The sequence below is a fragment of the Xyrauchen texanus genome, chromosome 23, assembly GCF_025860055.1.
Source record: "Xyrauchen texanus isolate HMW12.3.18 chromosome 23, RBS_HiC_50CHRs, whole genome shotgun sequence".
Taxonomy (NCBI): domain Eukaryota; kingdom Metazoa; phylum Chordata; class Actinopteri; order Cypriniformes; family Catostomidae; genus Xyrauchen; species Xyrauchen texanus.
In genome coordinates this window covers 36,051,102-36,077,342 of record NC_068298.1, presented here as the reverse complement: position 1 = coordinate 36,077,342, position 26,241 = coordinate 36,051,102, and the positions used below count along the sequence as shown (strand labels likewise).

The 26,241-nt window shown below is 40.9% G+C and overlaps 2 protein-coding genes across 3 annotated transcripts in view; both read left to right on the top strand.

Annotated features, from left to right (window-relative positions):
* On the top strand, nt 1–20,356 carry LOC127663354 (dual specificity protein kinase CLK4-like). 2 transcript variants are annotated; one of them, XM_052154903.1, is made up of 13 exons: nt 1–155; nt 563–708; nt 9,066–9,288; nt 10,099–10,189; nt 10,489–10,555; nt 16,927–17,043; nt 17,225–17,391; nt 17,483–17,577; nt 17,683–17,812; nt 17,906–17,988; nt 18,835–18,914; nt 19,124–19,214; nt 19,367–20,356. In XM_052154903.1, exons 1-13 carry the CDS (start codon nt 144–146, stop codon nt 19,517–19,519), a joined length of 1,455 nt encoding a protein of 484 aa, XP_052010863.1. In that variant the 5' UTR covers nt 1–143; the 3' UTR covers nt 19,520–20,356. The 2 variants fall into 2 exon arrangements, with proteins under 2 accessions (XP_052010863.1, XP_052010864.1); XM_052154904.1 differs by lacking the exons at nt 1–155; nt 563–708; nt 10,099–10,189 and having other exon boundaries at nt 9,146–9,288; nt 19,367–20,352.
* A 1,206-nt stretch (nt 20,357–21,562) lies between these two features.
* The window catches only part of LOC127663366 (collagen alpha-1(XXIII) chain-like), a 198,138-nt gene continuing 193,459 nt past the window's right edge, over nt 21,563–26,241 (top strand). The window contains exon 1 of the mRNA XM_052154919.1: nt 21,563–21,959. Coding sequence (XP_052010879.1) covers nt 21,678–21,959 — 282 coding nt within the window. The 5' untranslated portion in view covers nt 21,563–21,677. The remainder of the gene's footprint in view (nt 21,960–26,241) is intronic.

The window sequence follows — 26,241 nt, the reverse complement described above, 5'->3', positions numbered from 1 at the left end:
TGGAACATTTCTGGATCGATCTCGCTCGAGCGACGGACGCCATTGAGAACACCACAACCAACGACGACAAAGAAAGACGAAATATTTTCACTTTCTCGAAAAGCATCTTCGACATATTACTGCGATTATTTGGAGTCTTGCCTATGCAAGTTAAGGTAGTATTTCAATTCTTCGTTTATCACTATACCTTCACGGAGTGCTGATTTGTTAAATAGATTCATTTTTTTACCACGTAGAATTGCAAACGCACTTGCGCACGACCGACAACATCGAGTCCAATTTTACTGAGCTAAATTAAGAAATAAAACGCAATACATGTATTGCATTCTTTAAACGTAGAGATTTTTGACGGTCATTTATCGATTTTAGAATGATAAGGAACATTTATGCAAACAATTCGCTTCAGAAATGCACGAGATTTTGTAGACACGCCAGAAAAAGAAATTAAAGTTGTCAACGAATCATTATTACATGTGAGGTTTAGGCTATTTATCTATAGCCTAAACATTGTATTTACTTCGGCAAGGCGGTGTAATTGAACTGTTTTTGTGTATTTTGTCAGCTGAAACAGTCGAAGAGGATGCGTTCTCCAGATCCGAGAGACGAGGAGAGTTTAGAGAACAGAAAAAGACACAGACTAGACTCAAACAGCAGCGAAAGAGAGAATAAACACAGAAAACACCACCATCATCACAAGAACAGCGAAGGGTGAGTATCACTAACTGACCTCACATCAAAAGCACTGCCTTAATGAACATCAGCATGTTTATGGACTAGAGACATTATCTACTGTCGAGTCCCCACATGTCCACCGTGTTTTCCCAGAATTGTTAAGGAGTTGTTTGAACCTCATGTGACATCTTCAGCGCTTGTTACCTAATACTAGTCTTTCAAGTTTGCCGTTTTCCAGGAATATTCTTGGAAGTTGAAAGACTCTCGATTACATGACCACAGTGTGTTTTTGTGTGGCCTAAATAAACAAGAGGATTTATTTAGACATGTATGTCAGTGTCCTTGTTCCACATAGTAGTTGTTTATTTAATGATTCAGAATGATTGTTGTCAACATGAAATCAAAATTGACCCTATTTACTTTCTTAATGCATGTTTTATTGTGAACATCTAATTCTAAACATCTAAAGAATATTCTTTACTTATTCTAAAGTAAAGAATTGTCTAACGACGCAAACACTTTCCCTCTAATAAACTCTTCTATGGTGAACATGTATTCAGTTACAGAGTTCACAGTATTGTTTGTTTTAGGATTAAATAAAAAATTGTCATGTGATGTTGCTATCCAGAGAATCAAAGTCTAAGTGAAAGCTGAAATTCTTGAAAAAGAAATGTTTGCATGAAAACTGCAGAATAACTTTTTATTATTTCTTTTAAAAATAAGCAGTGTACGTTTAACAGAGAAAAAAAGCTTGCAGGAACCTTGTTTTTTGTAAGATCATCTTCAAATTTGAAACGTAACTTCTTTAGACTTGTGGCTTTGAGAAAATTTTATTTCTTGGTTGTCTTGGCACTTTTATTATTGTTTTTTTTTTGGTTTATAAAAACATGTAACAAAATATTTCCAATACTATAAACTTCAGCTTCTCTAACTTTAAAAAATAACAACATATATTAATTCTGAAACTTGGGAAATAAAGCTTAAAGTGTCTTTCAAAAGACTTTAAAAAAAAAAAATGTCTTTAAATATTTTACAGTCAAGAATGTAAAGAGGTTCCCTTTCGAGAGGTCTCTCCTATTGCGTAAGTAGCTTACGCTATGGGAAAACTCCATTTCTCGAGAAATATTGAAGTCTTTATGTAAAACGCATTGCAGCTGCACAGCAGACAGCAATGAGCGAGGCAGCTCGGTCATTGGCTGTGCTGCGGCAACTTGCTCGAACCAATGACGGGGCGACTCTGAACGCGCGACCAATGAGCGCGCTTCGCGCCCGCGCGCTCAGAGCCCGCCAAGATGGGCGTGGCTAAGGCTATATATTAGGCGCCCCGTCATGAGAGTTCTTTAGGTTCAATCGACTGAAGCGACTGACCAAGCACGGCAGCTTACGCAATACTCGTTCCCTCCTCTCAGGGAACCGAGGTTACGTTAGTAACCGAGTCGTTCCCTTTCGAGATTTCTCTCCTATTGCGTAAGTAGCTTACGCTATGGGAACACCATGCAAAATGCTGTGCGTGCTGACTTCGCTCTATAAAGCCAGAGGCAGATGCCTGAGCCTTAAAGCAAAGTGATTATTCAACGAGCCGGCCAACGGCGAGCTATATAATGGGATAATACAGAGCGCCTTTGCCCCAAGGTGGCCCATGGTGGGGCACTCATTGTAAAAACACAAGCACATATCTTATGTACTGATTTTTCTATTTACTGATATGCATAAAAAACTCTCTAAGTCAGTCAGAGACGGACCTTATAAGGGAGGAGATAATGCTCAGCATATACGTACTCCAGTCCATACTACAGTCAGGCTGATAGAATGTTGGAATGCAGTGAGGGGACCTGTAGGTTATAAAACCTGGTAAATGTCGAAGGCGAGGCCCAGCCTGCCCCCGCACAAATATCCTCAATGGGTATCCCACTCGACCATGCCCACGAGGAGTCCATGCTCCTCGTAGAGTGACTCCATGCTCCTTGGCTTCATAAGCCAGCGCTATAGCATCTACTATCCAGCGCGATATTCTTTGCTTTGAAACTGCGAGACCTTTAGTGTGGCCGCCAAAGCATACGAATAATTGTTCCGTCTGTCTGAACGGGGCAGAACGTTCCAAGTATACTCTGAGCACCCTGACCGGGCAGAGTAAATTAGTGTCGCTTTCGTCTGCTGGAGACGATAACGCTGCCAGAGATATCACCTGTACTCTGAAGGGTGTGGAGAGCACTTTAGGAATATACCCGTGCTTTGGCCTAAGGACAACTCTGCAGTCGTTAGGTCCAAATTCCAAGCAAGCAGCGCTTGATGACAGCGCTGCAGGTCGCCCACTCTCTTGACTGAGGCGAGTGCCAGCAAGAGCGCAGTTTTGAGCGAGAGCTGTTTAAGGTGCACGGTTCGGAGAGGTTCGAACGGGGCACTCTTGAGTGCGTCCAGGACCGTGGTCAGGTCCCAGATCGGTACCGAGGGGGCGAGGAGGGTTCATCCTCCTAAGCCTCTTAGGAAACTAATGATTAGGTCGTTTTCCCTAATGAGCGTCCTTTATCAGGATTGTGTGACGCCGCTATGGCAGCCACATAGACTTTGAGCGTGGAGGGTGTGCGGCCCGCCTCCAGCAGCTCTTGCAAAAAGGCGAGTACACTTGATATCTCGCGACGATTTGGGGTTCAAGCTCTTGGTATCACACCAGTCACTGAACACTTTCCACTTTTGGGCATATAAGCGCCTCGTAGAGGGCGCTCACGCCTCAGTGATGGTTCTCAACACTCCGCTGGGGAGGTTCTCTGGAACCCGTTGAGGGGCCATGCATGAAGGGCCCACAGATCGGGGCGGGGATGAAGAATCATCCCGTTGGCCTGCCTGAGGAGGTCCAGCCTCAACGGAATTGGCCATGGGGCAGATTGCATCATCTGCATCAGTTCTGGAAACCACGTCTGGTTCTTCCAGAGTGGGGCTACCAGGATCACTGCACATTTCACCTCCCTGATCCGACTGATGACCTGAGATAGCATCGCGATCGGGGGAAAAGCATACAAGGGGCGGCTCGGCCCTGTTGAGAGGCGCGCCGTCATCTGCACTGAGTCTAGCACTATTCCCAGAAAAGAGATATTCTGGCTGGGGGATAGCACGCTCTTTGCAAAATTGATTCTCAGACCCAGGCATTTTGATGGCTGATAGTCCAAGATCTGTGCGTCGTTAACTGACTCTCTGATTGTGCTAGGATTAGCCAATCGTCGAGGTAATTCAGTATTCGCACTCCCCGCTGTCTCAGGGGGGAAAGTGCTGCGTCCATATATTTCGTGAATGTGCAGGGGGCCAATGATAGGCCGAATGGTAGTACTGTGTACTGGTATGACTGTCCCTCGAAAGCGTATCTCAGAAATGGCCCGTGATGAGGCGCTATCGGAATGTGAAAGTAAGCGTCTTTCAAATCCACTGATAGAAACCAATCCCCGGGGCGAACGTGCACGAGGATATGTTTGGTCGTTAACATTCTGAACGAGCGAATCATTAAAGCTTTGTTCAGATGTCTGAGATCTAGGATGCGGCGGAGGCCACCGTCCTTTTTCGTGACGAGAAAGTAGCGGCTGTAAAAACCCGCCTCGCTCATAGGGGGAGGAACAGTTTCTATAGCGCCCTTCTCTATCAGTTTGAGCACCTCGGTGCGTAGAACATGTGAAACATCTTTCCTCACTTTCGTCTCGACCACCGCTGAAAAGCGGGTGGTCTCGTGAGCGAATTGAAGCGAGTAACCGTGTTTTATTATGTTCAAAACCCATTTCGGCATGTCAGGGATTTTTTTCCCAGGCTTTTGCTCGCACAGATATGGGCTGAATGCTGGCTGGGGGCGTGTCGCAGTGACGTATGGGCCCTGCCGGCGAATTGCCTTGTGCTAACACTGAGCTTACAGCTCTCAGAGGCGCGGGAGCGCGCTGAGCAGCTTTGTTGAGTGCCGAGTGCAGGGGTGCGTGTGAGATTACAGGCACCCGCACTATCTCCGTAATGCTCGCAGCATGAGCTGGAGAAATGTTTGAAACTGTATAGACCGTGTTTACGGGTGGGGGTGCATACATTGTAATAGGCACGCGAGCCACTTTCATAAAGCTTCCCGTTCTTAGCAGGGAGTTTCTTGGCTCGCCCGTCGCATCTGTGATGCTCGCGGCATGAGCCAGAGAACTGTTTGAAACTGTATGGGCAGCGCTTATGGGTGGGGGTGCATATACCGTAGTAGGCACGTGCGCCATTTTCATAAAGCCTCCCGCTCGCGGCGGGGGGTTTTTGGGCATGCATACAGTGTTTGTGTGTAGGGGTGCATGCATGACAGCAGGCACACGCGCTACCTTTATAGTATTTCCCGCTTTTACTGGGGAAGTGTTTATAACTGTGGGAACAGTGCTTGTGTGTAGTGGTGCATACATGACAATAGGCACACGATCCACATTTATGGGGCGTCCAGCTTGAGCTGGGGAAGTATTCGGCACTGTTTGGACAGTATTGATATGTGGGAATGCGCACTTTAGTGTGGACACGTGACCCCTTAGTGACACAGGCAGAAAATGACTCTTTTTGTGATTTCTGTGTGTTGCCGTTAAAACGGCGTTTGATTGCAGGTGAATGAGTTCTGTGACTGGCCCATTGACTGCTGTACAGACATTTCCAGCCGCCTGTAAGGGGACTGGGTAATGTTTTACACGTTTTGGAGAGAGTGGTCCGGCTTTTGCGAGACACGCACTCTCTCTTTTTCTTCCTATGGCTAGGAAGACTTATGAGGCTCCGGGTTCAGCACGATCTTGGGCCGAGGTCCCCGTCACTCAGGCGGCTGCTTTCGGTTAGCGGAACGCGAGCGGCGTCGAACGTCCATTTCAGGTCTGGGCTGGGAGACGGGAGGCGCAGCCCTGGCTCGCTGCTGCAGCTGAGGCTGTCTCTGGCGGCTCTGTGATGAGCTGGAGCGCTTGGGCAGGAAGTGAAGCGTTCAGCGAACTCTCTTACCGCCGGTCCGAACAGGCCGCTTGAAAAGCCTCAGGTTCAGGTCCAGACTCGTCCATGGTGCGGAGAAGTTTGGCCTGATAGACCTGCAGAACAGCCATGGAATGAAGCGCTGACGCAGCTTGGCCGGCGGCGGCGTATGCGCGGCCGGCGAGAGCTGAGGTAGATCGGCAGGGCTTCGAGGGATGAGAAGCTTTGGCTTTCCATCCAGCGGTGGAGGGTGGGCACAGATGGTTAGCCATAGACTCCTCGAGGGGCGGGGTTCCCTCGTAGCCTCTTTCTCTCGCGCCATCCACCGAGGAGAGCGAGGAAGAGAAAGAAGGCTTCAGGCGAGCAGAGTGCGGGGCTTTCCACGACTTTGAGTTCGTCGTGAACTTCGGTGAAGAAAGGGGAGGGTCTCTGTCGAGGGGCCTGCCGGCGCCCTTGCAGGAACCACTCGTCCAGCCGGCTGCGGGCGGGTTCTTCCGGAGAAGACCAGTTGAGCCCGAGGTCTTCCACGGCTTAGACAGGATGCGGACGATCTCTGAGTCCATGCTGGTGCCCCTGCTCGTGTCCGCTAATGTCGACGGCGCGGGGTCGAAGGCCGAGCCCGGCCAGTCGTCGGATGCAGCGTCAATGGAAAGGCTGTCATCCTTTTCACCGTCGTCCCCTGACGCACCGAACGAGACAAGACCCACCGCTCTGGAGGGGTGCTGGTCTGCCTGCATGAATTGAACTGGCGGCAGGGAGTCCTCGGGTGGTGGTGAAGCACGCGGGGACTGGCCCGGCGTGACGTCACTGAAGTCCGCGTGCTCTGGCGGCCTCCATGAGCGGCGCTTTTTCGAACAGAGGGGATGGCAGCACGGTGGTAGCAGGCTCGTTCGCGGCGAAGGCGGCAAAGCGAGCGCGCAGCTCGGTGAGGCCCAGGGAGTCACATTTGGGGCATTCGCCTCGAGTGAGAGCAGCTTCTGCGTGGTCAGGTCCCAGGCAGCGAGCGCAGAAAATGTGACGGTCCCCGTCAGGAAGAGGGCCTCTGCACAAGGCGCAGGTCGAAGGCATTTGAAACAACGCCTCGAATTTGCTCTTTCACTAAAGGACAAAAAGCGTCGCAGAGGCGAACACTTGCAAAGTAGCTTTTAGTAAAAGGATATCAAGGTGATGCGCGCCGGATGGCGTAGCAGAAGGCTTTGAAGGCGGCTGAAGGCGCCGGCGTCCTCGTAGCAGTCCTGCTGTAGGCTTGTCGACGGTAATAATCCGGAGGGTCCAGCGAAGAGAAGGTCTTTGCTGAAGGAGATTAAATCTAAAGAACTCTCATGACGGGGCGCCTAATATATAGCCTTAGCCACGGCCATCTTGGCGGGCTCTGAGCGCTGGCGCTAGCGCGCCATTGGTCGCGCGCTCAGAGTCGCCCGTCATTGGTTCGAAGCAAGTTGCCGCAGCACAGCCAATGACCGAAGCTGCCTCGCTCATTGCTGTCTGCTGTGCAGCTGCAATGCGTTTACATAAAGACTTCAATATTTCTCGAGAAATGGAGTTTTCCCATAGCGTAAGCTACTTACGCAATAGGAGAGACCTCTCGAAAGGAAACCTCTTTACATTCTTGACTGTAAAATATTTAAAGACATTTTTTTTTTTTAAAGTACCTTCAAAATATGTATTTGAAGTTGCATACACATGTATTCAAGGTGCAAAGAAAGTATTTGAATACCTTTTGTGGTTACACCACATTATATTGTTATAGTCAATAAATACTTTTTATTTTTTTTTGTAGAAAATGCTATAAATGTTTTTGAAAAAAATGTGAAACCAACATGGATGTAAAAAAAATACATTTCAATTGAACTTGAACGTGTTTTAAACTAAATCTCATCTTTATTTCTTTGACCCATAATTGTTGATAACTCCCAAACTCCCACCCATAGTTTTTGTTTCTTGTTGAGGATTCTGTTTCACTCTGAAATGCGTCGTCATAATAAAATGGCTCTAAAATTTCATATTGACTTAAACCTCGTGCCACCCATCGTACACATTTGTGGACATTGTATTTTGGCTTTGCTATTTGCATATAGCAAGCTGCAGCGTGTAGTTGAAATTAATTTAAACAGAGTTATCTCAGTTCAGAAGATTCTGGGCTGTCAGTGAAGGGTTCAACTTTCGATGTACAGAGTCATGTTACAAAACAACATGGCGCTGATCACAGCAGAGTTTGTCTGTGAGAGGAATGCCAACAAAACTACATCTGGTAAGAAACCTAATTAAATTTTGACATTGAAAACTGTTTGAGGCAAACGACTAGAGTATCTAGTTTCATCCGATATGCAATTTTTTTTAAATTTGATAGCTTTATCATGAAACGCCACACTGTTAAACATAATGTACACTAATGTGCATTATTACATTGAGAATCATAGTTTCATCCGATATGCAATTTTTTTTAAATTTGATAGCTTTATCATGAAACGCCACACTGTTAAACATAATGTACACTAATGTGCATTATTACATTGAGAATCAATCATCCAAAATCTGAAAAAATTTGCTTTCAGAGGCTTTATATGGAGTTAGGATGAAAATAAGGTGCATTTCAAACTGTTCTGAGACCAGTGCAGACAGACAGTACTCTTGAGGTTAAGTCATTCACTAAGAAGGGCGCATACTATAGCTTTCCTTTGCAGCCAAGTGCATTCACTCCTAATATCTGGTCAAAAGTTCAGTTTCAGGTTACAGATGATGTTTGGATCACTCAACATGTTTGGCAGACATGGGACAATGATAATCGGTACATAAAATTTAGATTCAGAATTTATCATTCTATTACAACATGGTTGACTGTGATTGGACGATGCTGGCCATCACTTTAATTCAGAATTATTTATGCAAATTTCTGATTAGTAAAATGCTTCAGCACTTACTATCACTTGTTTGTTTGACAGTACAAAGAGAGAACAGTGAGATTTTGTTGCCAAAGTAGAAATAATGTTGTAATATAAAAGTGAAATAATTTCAAATAATCTTTATTTCTATATTTTTTTTATTTCTGCTTTTCCCTTTACAGAAGATCAGCTGTAATGTTTGTAACGTCTCAAAAACACGAATAACCAACACTCCCGGAACATAATACAATATTTGATAAAAAAAATTAAAAAAAACTGTAGCTTGGTATTATTTACAATTTCACAATGTTGTCCTGCTGTCCACATATGAGGACATAGATTTTTAGGAAAACTATTTGCTCTAGAATTTTTGCATGTTTATTATGTGCTACTAGTTACAAATCAAAAAGGGAAATGGGAAAAAGCACCCGGTACTCATGCCCGTGTCTCAGGAGGATAATTAATACTCACCTTGTATTGATTTGTACTGTTTGAGAAGTGGTGGTTTAACATACATTTTGTAGTTTAAATGGCTCGGTTCACTGTGGATTTGACTTTGCATTCTTTCCATAGGCAATACCTTGAGACAAGGAGCTCAAATGAAAGACTGGAATTTAAAGAAATGAGGTTCAGAGAATACGAGGATGACAGCAGTACTTCCTGTAAAGACAAGAAGCGAGACCAGGACCAGAAGAGAGACAGAGACTGGCACCATTACAGCAAGTCCTCTGGGAATAGCAGGCGGAGCAGCCGGCACAGACACCGGCACCATCGCTCACATCGTCACTCAGACTCGGTATGAGCACTGTCCGTCTCCCTTTGCCATTGTAACAATCATATCTCTGGTTTATTTCTCTATTTCTCCTTGTGGACTGTTGGAGTTCCTCATGCCCATTTTTGTCTGAATGAACGGCAGCAAGAATGTTGGATGAAGTAATTGCTTTGATATTAAAGAGAGAGTTCACCCAAAAAATATTTTCTGAGGTCATTTACTCACCCTCATGTCATTCCAAACCTTTATTACTCTTACTTATGTGGAATGCAAAAAGAGTTAACTAGCAGAATGTCTTGAGCTGCTGATTGTGGAAATGGAAAAGAGCAGTTTGGACATTTTACAGAAGGATTCCACAGAAAGAGTCTTATGGCTTTAGAACAGCATGATGGCTAGCAAATTATGTCAGAATTAAATGTTTGGGTTAAATAAATAGAAAAATGCTATAAAATCTAAAATTAGTCTAATGGAACAGGAAATCCACAGCATATAAGCTGTTTAAGGCACCTCAATCATGGAGGGGGAAAATAGCAATCTGAATGTTGTTAAATTATAAATTGTTGTAACTGTCTATTTAATGGTTTGAGAAAGTATCTCATCTGAAATTATGTTGCCAATTTTTTTTCTTCTGAAACACACCCAATATGGTGGGCCCTGTGTGTATCTCGTGGGCTGAATTTGCATTGGCTGGCTGCTGCGGGTATCTGAATGGGCTGAATCGCCTCCCCCCTACTCGTTCTACCCTCGCTGAATGAATGAATGGCGCGCTCTGGTCCCCCCCGATTCTCATGGGTTAATGGTGGTGATGATGATGGCGGTGGTCCGAAACCCCAGAGGAGCCATCGCCGGAAAAGATCCAGGAGTGTTGAGGATGATGAGGAGGGGCACCTGATCTATCACAAGGGAGACATGCTGAGAGCAAGATGTATAGAATATACACTTTTCTGTATCTCTTTCTGTGTCTTTTGGTTTCTTTCACTGCTTAATTGTTTTGTTCTGGAGTCAAACTTCACATGTCACTCATAGTTTTAGGCTAATTTTGGGTGCGGTTGTGACAGAACACGTAATACTTATTCAGATTTTTGTATCACCAGCCTAGTATTGTTTTCTTTGTGTATCATTTTTTATTTTCAGTCTTCCAAAACGCAGCAAAATTGGGTTTGTTAGGGTTTGATGTGATCCAGTCCATTGCATGTTTCTAACTGGTACTCTTTAAACCCATAGATGAGATTGTGTGCACGCTCGGAGAAGGAGCATTTGGCAAAGTGGTGGAGTGCATTGATCATTCAAAGTAAGTCTTAATAATCTTATAGTTTTAAAAAAAAACACCAAATGTATTTCTTATTCTTAGAGTTTTGAAATGAATGTCAATACTGCCTTTCCGTTTGAGATTCCAGAGACCTGGAATGATGTATGCGTAAAAAATAACCCTTTTTTGAAATTAAACCCTTTTTAAAATATGTTCCTCTGACATAGTCAAAACCTTGTAGACAGCTGTTAATGAAGTTGACCATTTATTGTGTCAAAAGTGCCAAGTTCTTTTCAGAAAGGTGACTATATAACATGGTATCATTGTTTCTGTTTGGGGTCAATTTGACCCCTGGAAAGCCGCACTGATGAAAAATACTACAAAACAAGTCCTAATAAGCAACTGGCTGAGTGTACCGCTATAGTGTGAACAAGTTAGAAAATCTCACGAATGCATGTGAAAATGAATTACATTTTTCATCTATTAGTCTATACCTGGAGACTCTGAGACCCCAAACAGCAGTAGTGTCACATTTTTCATGGAGGACTTTTGAAGCAAGTTGAAGTTTTATTACTAATGGGTTCTTAAATTAGGAGAAGTCATTAAGTATAAACCTGATACATCCTACTGATAAGAGCTGAGTAATGCCTGTTTCCCAAACCCCAATTCCGAAAAAGTTGGGACAGTATGAAAAATGCAAATAAAAACAAAAAGGAGTGATTTGTAAATTATATTCACCCTTTGCTCAACTACACATTATATGATGTTTTTACTTGTGAATTTCATTGTTTTTTTTGAAAATGTACAGTCATTTCAAATCAGATGATTGCAACACGCTCAAATAGTTGGGACAGTCGAGTGTTTACCACTGTGAAACATCACCATTTCTTCTAATAACACTTACTAAGCATTTAGGCACTGAAGACATAAGTTTGTTAAGTTTAGAAAGTGGAATTTTTGTCTTATCCATTAAGCAGGTCTTCAGCCACACAGTTGTACAGGGTATTCATTGCCGTATTGTGCGCTTCATAATGCACTACACATTCTCAATTGGAAATGGTCAGGACTGCAGGCAGGCCATCTAGCTCCCACACTCTCTGCTTACATAGCCATGCACTTGAAACCTGGGCAGTATGTGGTTTGAAGTTGTCCTGTTGGAAAATTGCGGGACATCCCTGGAAAAAACAGTGCTGGATGGCAGTACATGTTGCTCCAACTTTTGTACACATCTGTGAGAACACCATGAATGCAGACAGATGTGCAAGTTAACCATGCCATGGGCACTGACACACCCCTGGCCCATACAGATGGTGGCTTTGTAACCTGATGCTGATAACAGCTTGGATAGGCTTTTTCATCTGTGGCCTGATAACAAGTCTGCTTTGTTTTTCAAAAACTGTTTTTGAAATGTCTTCAGACTAAAAAACAGTTCCACTGTTCTACTTTCCATCTAAGATGAGACAGAGCCTAGAGAAGTCTTAAGAAGATTATTTGCTGAAGCATCTGTTGGCAAATTGACAAGTTTCGATTGATCCTTGCTCTTGAAGGACTAGGCTGTTTTTGGAGGCTCCCTATATACTATGACTAGGGCTGGGTATCGTTCAAAAAATTGATACCGATATCTTGACTTCGATACCGGTTCCTAAACAATAATTTTTTCGATACCAATTTTATGAAATCCGTTTTAACAAGATTACAAACATTACGCCAAAAAAAACCTTTGGTTTAATTTTTTCACTCAAAGACTAAAAGGTTGGCAGAGGCTATAACATTAATGTGAAGAGGAAAAAACAAAACAAGAAAGCTAAACTGTTAATTCAGCCAACCCTAAGGATAAGTACAGTTTAACAAGATAACTAGTTTAATGTACATTAAACTTGATCAGTTACTGTCAACCGTAAAGCATTTTTAGCATCGATTTAGCTAGCTATCTCTAGCCATACATCCAAACAATATCTAACGTTACGTAGGTCTCAGTTTATAGGACTATGTCACCACGCACAGAAATGTTAATTTAACAAATACACAAGCATGTACCACTACAAGTTAGACGATTTTGTTTGTTGGTTTGTTTGCTAAACGTTAACCTTACCTGTCGGTATCCCAGTCATAACGCCGCTGCATTCATCAGTAGTTTTGGAGGCAGCTCTGTGGCAGGAGGACGCTGAGAGGATGACTGCACCGGCTCGGTCTTCTTGCAGTCAAAGAGGGATGCAACTTTCTGCTCTTAAGTTTATTCCGTGCACTGTCAAGTGCTTCATCAGATTTGTCGTGTTGCCGGTCTTGGCAGCAATTATCTTGTAGCAAATATTGCATCGAGCACTGTTGCCATCGAGCCTGGTGAAATGTAGCCACACTTTTGATCTTTTCCACATCTTTTACATCTATGGGGGTTGGGACGCATACAAACTACAGCCTCACGTGTGAGCCTCTGGGCATAACCGACCTAAACTAGTGTTTTTCCTCGATGCCTAAACACAGCCAATCACCTGCACTTTTAGATTTGGGCACATCTAGCATGCTACTTGCTTATCACTGACGTTGACGAGATTAACCCCTTAGGTATCGAAATTTGGTACCGAACGACAAGACATTTTTTGATACTCGATTGTTCAGAGGCAATTCGGTCAGTGCCTAAAATGTATTTAACTCGATACCCAGCCCTAACTATGACACGATTCTCCTGTTTCAAATTGCCTTATTTCAACTTGTCAAATTGTTATTCGTCTTAAATTGCCTGTCTCAACATTTTTGGAGCATGTTGCAATCAACTGATTTGAAATGACTATACATTTTCAAAGAACAATTCAATTCACAAGGAAAAGCATCATATAATGTGTAGTTGTAGTGCTTTCAATATAGCAATGTTTTTTTAATTTTTTTATTAGCATGTGTCATACTGTCCCAATTTTTTTTTGGGGGGGGGGGGGTTGTAGATCGCTTATTATAAATTGGACAAAGGGAGCTGTCCATTCCAAAGGTGCTGATCACTTTGGCCAGTATGTCCAGGAGTTTGTCTTCTCAAAATAATAATATTGTGGAAATGCCAACAAACATAACAGTTGTTTGTAACTTTTTCAAGGCGCCGAAATATATTAACTATTACTGAATTTAATTAAAGCCGCACTTCGTAACTTTGTGCTCTCTAGCTACATCTGTTGTTGAAACTTAAAATTGCAAGCAATTTGCAGAAGGACACTTTACAGCAGTTGCCTCCATATCTGAGACTGTCAATCCGCACATTTTATCACATGGCTTGTTGAGTGCGTTACCATGGAGACGTAGCGTTTGTGGAGGCTTCACGCCATTCTCTGTGGCATCCACGCACAACCCACCACACGCCCCACCGAGAGCGAGAACCACATAGCAACCACGAGGAGGTTAACCCAACATGACTCTACCATCCTAGCAACCGGGCCAATTGGTTAGCTTAGGAAGCCTGACTGGAGGCAGGAACTTGAACTTGCGACTCCATGTGTGGTAGTCAGCGTCTTAACTCACCGAGCTATCCAGGCCCCCATATACAAGTAATCTTATACTGATGTGAAAGTTATGAATGTCCAACTCAAAATTAAGTAAGAACTGTTGAAGTCTCACAAGCCTGAAGTACAACATAACACAGTCTGAACTGTTACTGTTTATTTAATGATGACCTGCTGTGTCTCTATTAAATCAAGCAGTGCAGTTACTGACTGGTTATTCATATGAAAATGTATAATAAAATATAAACTAGTTTTGTTGTAATAAGTGGAATTTTATAAAATAAATACATAATTGAAATATGCCATCACATTTCATGTTGGTTTAGATTTCTTTATTTAAAATAGAGTAAGGATCTATTATTGGATTGTATTTGTTACACAAAGGCAAACACACCTTTTACAAGAACTGTATTAAATGTATTTCAGATTTGTTACATCTGATCTATACAAATCTGAAATGATCTTATTATTTGGTAACAGATAGCAGAGGGTAGTAAATACAATAAACATTGCATTTCTCATTTCTAAATCATTCTTAAAAAAAACTAAAAGAATTACTCATCGTTACTGGAGCTGTTAAGGAACCAGAATCATTAAGGAGAACCAGAATCGTAAAATTCCTTACTGTTCCTAACCCTTCTTAATATTAATGTATAACTTATGGCTCCTACACACTACACAACTTTCAAAGACGTTGGATCGTGGTACCATTCATATTACAAAACTGTCTGTCTTTTCACTGAAGTAGTAGCGTTTTCAAATTACACGACGAATCCGTGACAGGGGTGAACACATTACAAGACATTTTACTATTGACGAATCCCCGACCACTCTGCCTGGACTCCAAATTACATTTCACGACAGGGTACATGCAAGAAATGATACGAGATACGAAAACAAATGTATGATCATATGTTATGCATTTCAGAATATGATGTGTATGTTTTTAATCGCCTCAAGTTATCATATATTTTATTTGGTTACAATATGAAAAAGTAGCTCCAACTGCATAATCCACCAATTTGCTCACCTGACTGTACAAGAGAATTGGCAATTTCTCTCCAACACTTCTCTTTCTCCACCCGGTTGTGGTACAGTTCAGATGAAACATCAAATATGCACTGGTGCTCCTGTCAATGTTCCACAAATTTTTCCTCAATCTTCGGTCCAATTAGACTTCCTTGATATCGCAGCCATGCTAGTTGATGTTCTGTTGCAGGTACATCAAGGCTCCTCCCACTGAAACTTCCCATGCCCCATTTCTTGCTCTCTCATTGGCTGTAGGTCAACACTGCCGTTGTATTCAGTCAAAGCATATTTCACACTGCACGATTTGGAGTCGCAGACAGGTCCAGATATTTAACGTTTTAAATATCTTGCTGACATCGTCGGTGATTCTCTCAAATTGCGTCTTTGATAGTTCACTGGAGCGAGCTCCGATTTGCCCACGATTTCAGGCTTTTGTCGGCTATCTCCACAAAACTGTCGGCGAACAAAAATCGGGCTTAAAATAGTGTAGTGTAAACTCTGCATAACTTAATTAAAATGTATAATCAGCAATATACACTTACATATGGCTTTATTGAATGTGTTTGAGCGTGAATTGTAACAATTGATGCCATTGCACGAAGTAAAAGAACTGGTGAATTAGTTTTTTGAACCCTCTGAAAGGACCAGATCTCAGGAAAGAATCAGATTTCCCATAACTAGCAAGCTCTTGAGTAAGCGACTGCATCGAGTATAAACCAGGCTTTACTGCCAATACGCACCATACATTTGTTACTGCCATGTTAAAGACTAGGCGAGCTGATTTGAACCAGCAATTGGAGGAAAGAAGAAGAGGAGGATGAAGACGGTGAAGGGGAATCGTTCATTACACACTCTTACTATGTCCTTTTGTTAACCATAGTTTAATCATTTATTTTTGTGTATTTATTTACATTTTAAACTGCACAGGCATATTACTCAAACCTTTAAATGACTGTAAAAATGATGATTTATTGAACTTTACAGCTCAAATAATACACGAGTTTCAACAGAAAAATGAATGCAAGTGCTTTTCTAAAATTATAAGCTTCACAATTCTGCCTTTTAAACAGTCCAAAACTTTACCCCATTCACTTCCATTGTAAGTGCCTCACTTTAACCTTGATTTTGCTTTTTTAAAGAAAAGGAGGGACGTGTCGAAATTATTTTGCAGTAATCAAACTTGCCCCACAAATGCAGACGATTGAGCTTGTATTGAACCCGGGAGGTTCCTTCAAGGCATTTTCATTCCTTTTTTACACAAACATGCCTCCTTTCTATGTGAATTATAGTCTCATTTTGAATTGCGCTTTCTTCTCAAAAATTGCCTGACGCAATATTCATTGCTCTTTTACTGTCTAAAAAAAAAGCAGGTAAATTGACATTTTTAATTAAAATTATGTTTGTGTACATTTACTAATGATTATGTCAGCAGCAGTTATGAAGTAATGATAAAATGGGTGAGAAGAGCAATACAACCTGGCATATATTCTGTTGTGCTGTGTAGTTGAGCACATTTTCGGCATTTGAAAGATTCTGGTGTCTGGATTCCAGTGCACTGTAAAGTATGCCAGATCACTGTGGTCTGCTGTATCCTCCGCTATATTGCACTCTGAATTTGCCTGTACAGTCAGAATTGAGAGTATTTTATGTTCAGCGCAGATTTTGTGGTCAGTTGAACTGCATAATTCCTTTAGTGAATAGAGTGCTAAACCAGTGCACACATTGCATGCAAATAAAAGGCTTTTACATTAGAAGCCTCTATATGTTCTCAAAACCCCAAACAGAATGTGAGTTTTAATCATGATAATTTGATCAAATGTTAAATAATAAGAGAAGGCATTGTGGGGATTCATTGAAGTTTTTCTAGAGTGTTAATTATATTACTGTCTGTTGTTATTGCAGTGGAGGAGCTCGAATAGCTCTGAAGATCATTAAAAACATTGAGCGCTATCGAGAGTCAGCACTGTCTGAGGTGGAGGTGCTGGAACAGATGAACACACTGGACTATGAAAGACGATAGTAAGTGTCTGAGAAAGCAGATAAAAAAGAGATTGCCAGTCATTTACAGCTCCATGTAGGATCAAATGGTTAACAGTTGCATTGAAGATCACACCTAGCTTCAGATTTACAGTTGCTTGGGTGCACAGAAGTCTAGACATTAGCTGTGGTATATTTCATATTTGCTGTCTCCTTTTTCCAGTGCCTGTGTGCAGATGCTTGACTGGTTTGATCACCACGGGCATGTGTGCATCGCCTTTGAGTTGCTGGGCTTGAGCACATATGATTTTCTGAAGGAAAATAACTTTCAGCCCTTCTCTATCAACCATATCAGATACATGGCCTACCAGATCATCAGGGCAGTGAGATGTGAGTCATTGATTTGTTTGATAGGTTTGTGTTCCTGTATATGTTTCGGACTAAACAAATTTAGCTCATGATTGCTTCTTTTTTTATTTAGTTCTTCATAAGAATAAACTGACACACACTGACCTGAAACCAGAGAACATCCTCTTTGTCAATTCAGATTATGATATCAAGTACAATCCAAAAATGGTGAGGAGAGACATTGACTTCATTTAGAAGTGTCTTTGTTTTCATTCATGAAAATTAAATATGGCATCAGCCCTGTCTAAATATTTGTGTGGTTTTGAATTGCAGAAGAGAGATGAGAGAACTCTGAAAAATCCCGATGTGAAAATAGTTGATTTTGGCAATGCAACGTTTCAGCACGAGCACCATACGTCTGTGGTGTCAACACGACATTACCGGGCCCCAGAGGTTATTCTGGGTAAGGAGCTATGGATGGTGGTGTTTGTAGATTACATGCTAGCTGTTATTGTTTGGATGGTGAGCTTTAATTATAATGTCTTGTTTTTAACAGATCTGGGCTGGAGTCATTCCTGTGATGTGTGGAGTGTGGGCTGCATTCTTATCGAGTATTATCTGGGATCAACTCTATTTCAGGTCATTATTTGGGTTTTTTATGATTTTAAAGGAGTATTCCAGGTTCAATAAAAGTTAAGCTCAAATAACAGCATTTGTGACGGTTGAGTTACACAAAAAAAAACGTGTTACAGATATTCAATGGAAGTGAATGGGGCCAATGGGGTTTCAAAAGATGTAAATATGGTTTTAATTCGATAAAATCACATACTACCAAAGTTATACTCAATTCAACTATATACTCAGGGAGTACAGTTTTCTTTTTTTTTGGTAATAAATGAGGGGCGAGAATAAATTAGATTTTTGTGGAAATCAACATTAAGCAACAAATGCAGTATATTGAGCCTGTATTGGACCTGGAACATTAGTCTGAGACTTAATAATTAGCAAATTAAGGGGGGCCTGGGTAGCTCAGTGGTGAAGATGCTGACTACCGCCACTGGAGTGAGCTAGTTCAAATCCCAGGGTGTGCTGAGTGACTCCTAAGCAACCAAATTGGCCCGGTTGCTAGGGAGGGTAGAGTCACATTGGGTAATCTCCTCGTGGTCGCTATAATGTGGTTCACTCTCGGTGGGGTGTGTGGTGAATTGGGCACGGATGGCGTGAAGCCTCCACAAGTGCTGTCTCCGTGGCAACGTACTCAACAAGCCACGTGATAAGATGCGTGGGTTGACGTCTCGGAGGAAGTTGGGATTCGTCCTCCACCACCACGATTGAGGCGAGCCGCTACGCCACCACGAGGGCTTAAAAGCGCATTAGGAATTGGGCATTCCAAATTGTGTGAAAAGGGGAACAATAAAAAAACGAATTAGTTGATCTATTAATCAAATATGGCTCATTTCATTTTTCTGTGGTTTGAAATTTTAGACGCATGATAGTAAAGAGCATCTGGCTATGATGGAGCGAGTGCTGGGCCCCTTACCTACCCACATGCTGCAGAAAACAAGGTTACATTTCAGTGCTTCATATATATGTTATGTGACATGTTCAAGCACTTTTCTGATTTTGTTACTGAAAGACATTTAAGTGATTTCACATGTTTGCTGAGGTTAACAGATTTTTGTTACTGTTTGAACTTAAGGACATAAGCTTTGTGTACATTTGCTGCTTTTCTTTGACAATTTTGACAGTCAACTCCGTTTTCATCATTGTGCAGGAAAAACAGATATGTTCATCGTGATAAATTGGATTGGGACGTGCACAGCTCCTCAGGACGATATGTCAGGAAGCAATGCAAGCCACTGAGAGTGAGTTTGTCATGAACAACTTATGTTAGCTTTGTGTCATTTCGGGTTTTATATTTACTTTAAGACACTAAAACCTTTTTGCAAGGCTAAACAATATATTTTTCACACCTTAGAATAATTTCTGACCTTTTCCTTTGAATTATTTTCTAAAGCAATACTTGGTCTCCAATTGCTCTGAACACAAGCAGCTGTTTGATCTCATAGAGAGGATGCTGGAGTATGATGTCACCAAGCGGATCACCCTGGATGAAGCTCTCAAACATCCGTTCTTCGACTGCATAAGGAAGAGCAAGAAGAAGTGTTGATCTCGCTGCTCATTCTAATTCCTCTCTGGGAGAGGCATTGACAGTGACTGTATCAGTTCTCTGTGTTGATGATACAATGCTCTCTTTGCATTGTATATATTTATTGTACTTGCTTTTTGGTTGAGGGTACGTGACTTATTGCTCTCGGGATCCAGTTATTTTGTTATTTGTCATGTACATGCATCACAAGACTGAGATTCAGATGTGTAACTGAGACTGGGCTTTAGGTTACTAGACTTGTTTTATGTTGTTGAATATGCTCTCATATGTGTAGGATGCTTGTATAATTAAGACAGATTTGTTAGTATGGTCAGAATGAAAGTAGTGATATTTGATATTTTAAATTTTCATGGTTTTAAATAAAATCAGGTCCTGGTCCAGAGTCATTTGTCTTATTTAGATGTAATGTTCTCATGCAGTCAGTAGGGGTCGGAAGATCACAGCTCTACATCAACAGAGATTGTACTTGGATTACTGAAGAGTCTACTCTTGGAAAAAATAGTGGGCTTGGGGCCTGTGATTTAGTAATCAGACCAAGGTTGTTAGACAAATTAAAGGGGTGTTTAAAAGAAATACTGTTGGGTTATATTCAGTCTGTTCTGAAAACTAAGACAGTTTGGTATATGTAGTTTATCACATTCATGGAAAACATGAATGTATCAGGAAATGTTTAAATTGTTATTTCCAGCCCTGGACAAATCATGTAAATATTTAAAGGAATTTGTTGGGATTTTTAATAGTGAATAAAGTAAAAATATAACTATTCCATTGACTACAAATGGTTCTTTGTGAGTGCAAATATGTATACGATTTCTTAAATGTCTAAAGTTTTTAAATTCTTAACCAGTAATCCCCAAAGACTGCAAAAGTCATGATAAAGTCATACACTCGTTTTTAAGATTTACTTATTTTATTTTCTTAACATTCCATGAAATTTAACGTAATTAATGAAACAAAGTTTTTAATTTCTATATATTTTTTTTTATAAAGATTACTCCTTTATTGGGAAGTTTATGAAATTGAAATGTGTAATTAAAAATTATAATAAATTACTTCTGGAAAAAGTTTTGGTCCAAAGAGTGAATTATAGTTAAGATCCTAAATTATATTATAAATAGCATAAAGGTCTTTTTGGGGGTTAAATTACTTAATATAGTAATCCACTACAAATTACTTCTCTGAAATTGTAATCATTTACAATTAAATGTAATTAATTTTCAAAAAGTGTTCACAGAAGTTTGTTTTTCTGCTCAAATTCAAAATCATGTCCATATTTCCTCGTTCATTTTCATTGTCTCATCAGCTGTCACAGAAGCACAAACAAATGAGCATAATTCATGTTTTAAATGTATTCTACATAATAGCCTGGCCTACTCTTGAAAAATATGTGCATATGTGTAACTTAAGTACTGAAAAGTAATTAACTTAATTGAACGTCAGTAAATGCAATCTGATTACAAGAATTAATACATTTATTTCGTACTAAAACGTAATTCAATTACAGGAAAAGTTTTAAGTAATCTTAATTCTGATAAGTTTATCTGCGTTACCTTAACGTATCGCCCCAAGTTTGCATACTGTCCAATTTCCCTTATGATTATGATTTTGTTTAGTTATTACAAGAGCTCGAGCACGTGGGACAAGTCCGCGATTCCTGTTTCTCGCACGTTATTAAGTGATGACTGTCCTTAAAAACAACCCTAAGTAAATCCACAAGTCTTTTCCAAACACGCATTGTGGAGATTCAGAGAAAGATTGTTCACAGCTGCCTCAAGACGATCTCTGATTCTTTCAGCCTCTTGTTTCACGCTTGACACACACACACACACTAAACAGAATCTCACGGACTGTGCTTCAAAAGACAGTGAGCTCCCTAACTAGTCAGCATTCTTCAGCTTTATAGGCGTGCGCATCATTTGTGGGCTTCAAGGGCGCGCGCTGCATTTGCCGCGCAGCTAACTGGACGCAACGTGCTGACGGCCAAAAACGCTGCAAGCTCACATGACGCGACTCTCTAAGTAGGCAGCTCACTAGTTTTTGAGACACAACCTTAGTGTTCAAAGCCCCGTGTGCTACGCTGCGCTGCTCAGTCTGACAGCCACATCTCATCGATCAAGAGCTGATCAATGACCTAAACTAATCAGAGATATTTTTAATCATGGATTCTTCTGAGAAAATAAATACAGAAGGCAAACAGAACGCTCCGCAAACACTCTATATGCGTTATTTTGTGTCTTTCCCAACCATAGTGTGTTTCGTCTTATCGCTGAGTTCAATAGCGGTGTGCTTTCTGATGACTTTTAAAACGCATCAAATGGAGAGCAAACTGTACGCGCTGGAGATCAAGATGACTGACATCTGTCAAGAATCATCGCGTGCCGCTGCAGACGTCTCTGTTTCACAGGATCTGCGGGATTCAATAAAAACACTCCTGAAAGAGGCAAGGATCTTTATTTTATATGCTTTAAATGCTTTATATGCATCTATCTGTCTGTCTGTCTGTCTGTCATGGATAGTTATATTGTAGATTTGCTCATAAATCAGCATATTTGTTGCAACGGGAGTCAGGTCCGGCTTCTGACAGCTTTGCTTGGGTGTGCTGAGGGATATCATAGGTGTGCAATTGGGATGGGGAGGGGTTACTCAGACTACTAATTAAATGTCTTAAATTGGCATGACATGGTGCAATTGTCAAGATCATAAGACCAATGTAACTATATTTTACACTTTTCTCCATATTAAAAATATAGTGAAATAAATAAACTGATAAACATTGTATATAATCATATGCAACTTAATCAGTTTACTACTTTTAACCCCTAATAGTTAAATAAAGTGGTATTATATTAATTAATGTTCTCTTATAGCATAATTTAATATACAGCTGCTTTGAAACAATGGCTGTTGTGAAAAGTGCTATACAAATACATTTGACTTGACTCATACGATTGAAGTAATGGAGGTTGTATTCTACCTCCATTATTAAGAAACAAAATAACATAAGGATGAAAGGAAATATATTAGATTGAGAGATCAATAACATTTACATTTAAGATTGTAAATGACACAGATGGGAACTACTTAAAGAAGTAATTATATAATATTAAATGATGTTAAACAGAAATGTAATAAGCAACGAAATTTCCCTACAAAGGCAAAATGCAAAATTGAGTTCTGACTGAAACAGGACTCTTATAATTTGTCCGGTGACAGACGAGTTTCTCACATATTCTGAAATTCAGAGACAATACTGTGTGAAAATGCAGTAACAACAAAACACAAATCAAAATAATTCAAAAGCCATTTTTCTCAGTTTCATTGTTAGTTAACGAGTATGGCCTTTGTAGGGTAGCAAAGGGTATTGATATTTTTACCAGTGAAACTATATGTGTAAAGTAACTTAGGGAACACAGGAAGATGGATGGATGGATGGTTATTTTCATGGCAAAAATAGAGAAGTTTAAAATTCAATGACAAACAATAAACAAAAAACTATCACAGCACAGCAAAAAGATGTATAAGAGATGTAAGACACGTGGAGACAGACAGAATCTCATCGACACCGAATCAACAACAGGGAGAACAGAAGCACACATCCCACAACTGTGCGGGACAAGTTTCGACTGCTGAGTGCAGGTGCGGGCTGGATGACGTGTGCGCAGGAACGGGAGAAATACATTTCCCACGTGACTCCCACAAAATATAGGCTAAATATAAATCTATTTAAAAAATAAAATTGGTTTATTTCATGTATTTAAGGTACAGTGTTATTCATGTTATCCTTCTATTGTGCAAGAGCGATTTACAGGCGCAGAGTTGATTTTACAAATTCTTCCTAACAAAAAACAAAACTAAAACATCTCTCTCTCTCTCTCTCTCTCTTTCTCTCTCTCTCTCTTTTAATTTTGGATGGGAATTGTAATAAAAATAGCATCTGATCGAAGGAACAGAATCTTATGGGGGTGGGACTGAAAAATTAGCGCAGACCACCACCTGCGGGCTTCTGTGGTCGGGAGTGGGACACAATGTGTAGGCTAAGTTGCAGGTGGGAGTTGGACAACATTTTTTTGCAAGAGCGGGGCAGAATCCCTCTGGAGCGGGTCAGAAAAATCCATCTCGCACTTCACGAATACTCGCAGTCAGGGTTGCCAGATGCCAGCAAGGTTTTCCAGCCCAAAACCTCGTCAAAAACCGCGAGAATGCATAAAAAACCGCCCAAATTTGTTTTGGCTTGTTTCTCGCTATGTTTTCTCGTTTAAACACATGATAATCATTAACGAGTTTTAAAATTACCCATTGGTCCGTGTACTTTGCGTCCATTCGTTTTTCCTTTTTTAACCTGTAATCAAAAATTAACGGTTGTTGTATTTTTAAAACACAAAGTTGAACACCAAAATTTGAATTTGAACTGCAAATGCTGCAGTTAAAATATATATATATATATATATAAGTATAATAAATAAAATAAATATATAATAAATATTTATTTTTATAAAATAAATGTAAAAAAAAAATTGACGCATTGTTTATGACTTTTTGCCCCTTTATTAAACATTTAAAATATTCACAAATTAATATGGAAAAAATGTCCATATTAATTAATTATAAGGCCAAACCCGGAAATTATATTTTTCCCGCAGTGCTGAATGAGAAGAGCCATGTCTCTGGAACAATACAGAGAGGTGATTTAGATTTTTGTTCTGTGCATCTCGCAATGTACGTTGCTATCCGCAGTTCTCGTCGTTTCTGGTCATTGGTGTCAGGGTTACTGGACTCACCCACTCTGCTAACTGTCTGACCGTTGGCTGGCACCTTGCCTTATGCTTCTTGGTGGATGCATGATCTTTAAGATCTTTTAAATGAGCACGGATATCAGCGTTGCAGTATTTACAGTGTGCCTTTCTTTCTTCTGCACCCGGTGCAATCCATGACTTTAAGTCTGGATCTCTTTCCCACTCTTTCCTGTAACTTTTTCTATATTTTGCCCACTTTGGCATATTGTCAGTGTCAGTCAGCTAGCTAAGTTTGAAAACCCCGCGCAATCTAGTGTGTTTGAGGGGAGGGCGGTGCTGGCGTGCGTGACGTGGGCTGAAGGGAGGGAGTGTCTGTTGTGAGTTTAGGGGGCACGTCAGCCAGACCTGTAGTGTGTGTGTGTGTGTGTGTGTGTGTGTGTGTGTGTGTGTGTGTGAGTGAGTGTGTGAGTGAGTGAGTGAGAGTAGGCTACTGAACAGAGAGTCGCCGAAAGAAGGATCTGAAGTACCGATCTTTCGGCTACAAAAACCCGCCGAACTGATCCGAAACCAGCCCAATTTTTATATACCCGCCCAAACCCATTTTTGCCCGCAAAAAAGATTGCAAAACCGGGGTTTTTTTTCACTGCGAGCAACCCTGCTCGCAGTGTGATTTTGGGTAGCTAATGTGGAGGGAGAGGGAGATGTTTGATAAGAGGGAGCCTGTGATAGGCTGCATTAACAGCAGTCACATGGTCACTGCTACATTGCACACAAATATGACTTATTACCGTTCTCGCTAGCGTAACATCTCGGACTCTCCGGGTTGCAGCAGCCGCTTCTTGAGAGTGTCATTGTTTAAGGACAATGACAAAAATAGAAAAACTCTACACATCTCCTGTGCTGTTTTGTGATTGGTTGGGCAGTCTACAGCCCACCCTCAAAGTTTGCAACACACAGCCCGCCCCCAAATTGCTTTTAACCAATGCACAAATTGGGATCTTTTTATTTATTTATTTAAACTGATCCCCAAATGTTTGATTGGGTGGGCAAAACTCACGTTTGGTTGGGCTCAGCCCACCCCTGCCCCGATGGGTATGCGTATGTGAAAAAGCTGATTGAAAAATTACATTTTTTTTATTTTTATGTTACTTGTAAATTTATTTTGTAAAATGATTATTATTCTCATTACAGCATATATATTAAAAACGCAAGTCAATTTCGAACAAATGTTAAAGGATAAAATCAATGTTTATATGGAAACCAATGGGTCCTCAGTATCCTCTGTGGGCGTGGCTTGGGAGGCACTTAAGAGGGTTCTTATGGGTCGGATCATACAGTATGCCTCATTCACCAAAAAATCCAAAGCACTAGAACTCGTGGAACTGGAAGGGAATATTAAAGATGCCGAGGCAGAGCTGAAACACTGAATGTCCTCAGATAATTGACCCGATTGAAATACAGACATAAAACTATTTTGTCACAGAAGGTGTAGTTTTGGCTATTCAGGGCAAGACAGTAATACTTTGAGTCGGGGAACAAAGCAGGGAATCTTTTGGCTAGATATATAAAACAGAGAGTGTCTTTTTCTACCATTCCCTCTGTGAAATCTGCTGGTGGTGATATATTTACCTATTAATAAATTAATAATGCTTTAAATAATTCTGTCTTGATCTTTATAATTCCACATCTTCGTCTAATGATGAAGATATTAGAAACTTTGTGGAACCATTAGAACTCCCTAAATTGACGACTGAGCAAACAAATTCTCTTGATTCTGGGATAAACTTGGAAGAGCTTGGCAAGGTAATTAAGGCCTTACCTAATGGTAAATTAAAGAGTTACCATCCAATTTCCCTGATCCATTTAGACATAAAAATATTCAATTTTTTTTTTTGGATATAGATCAGGTGGGGTTCATTCAGGGCTGCAGCTCTTCTGAAAACATCAGACATCTCATCAATATCATGTGGTCAGTTGCAAATGGTAAAA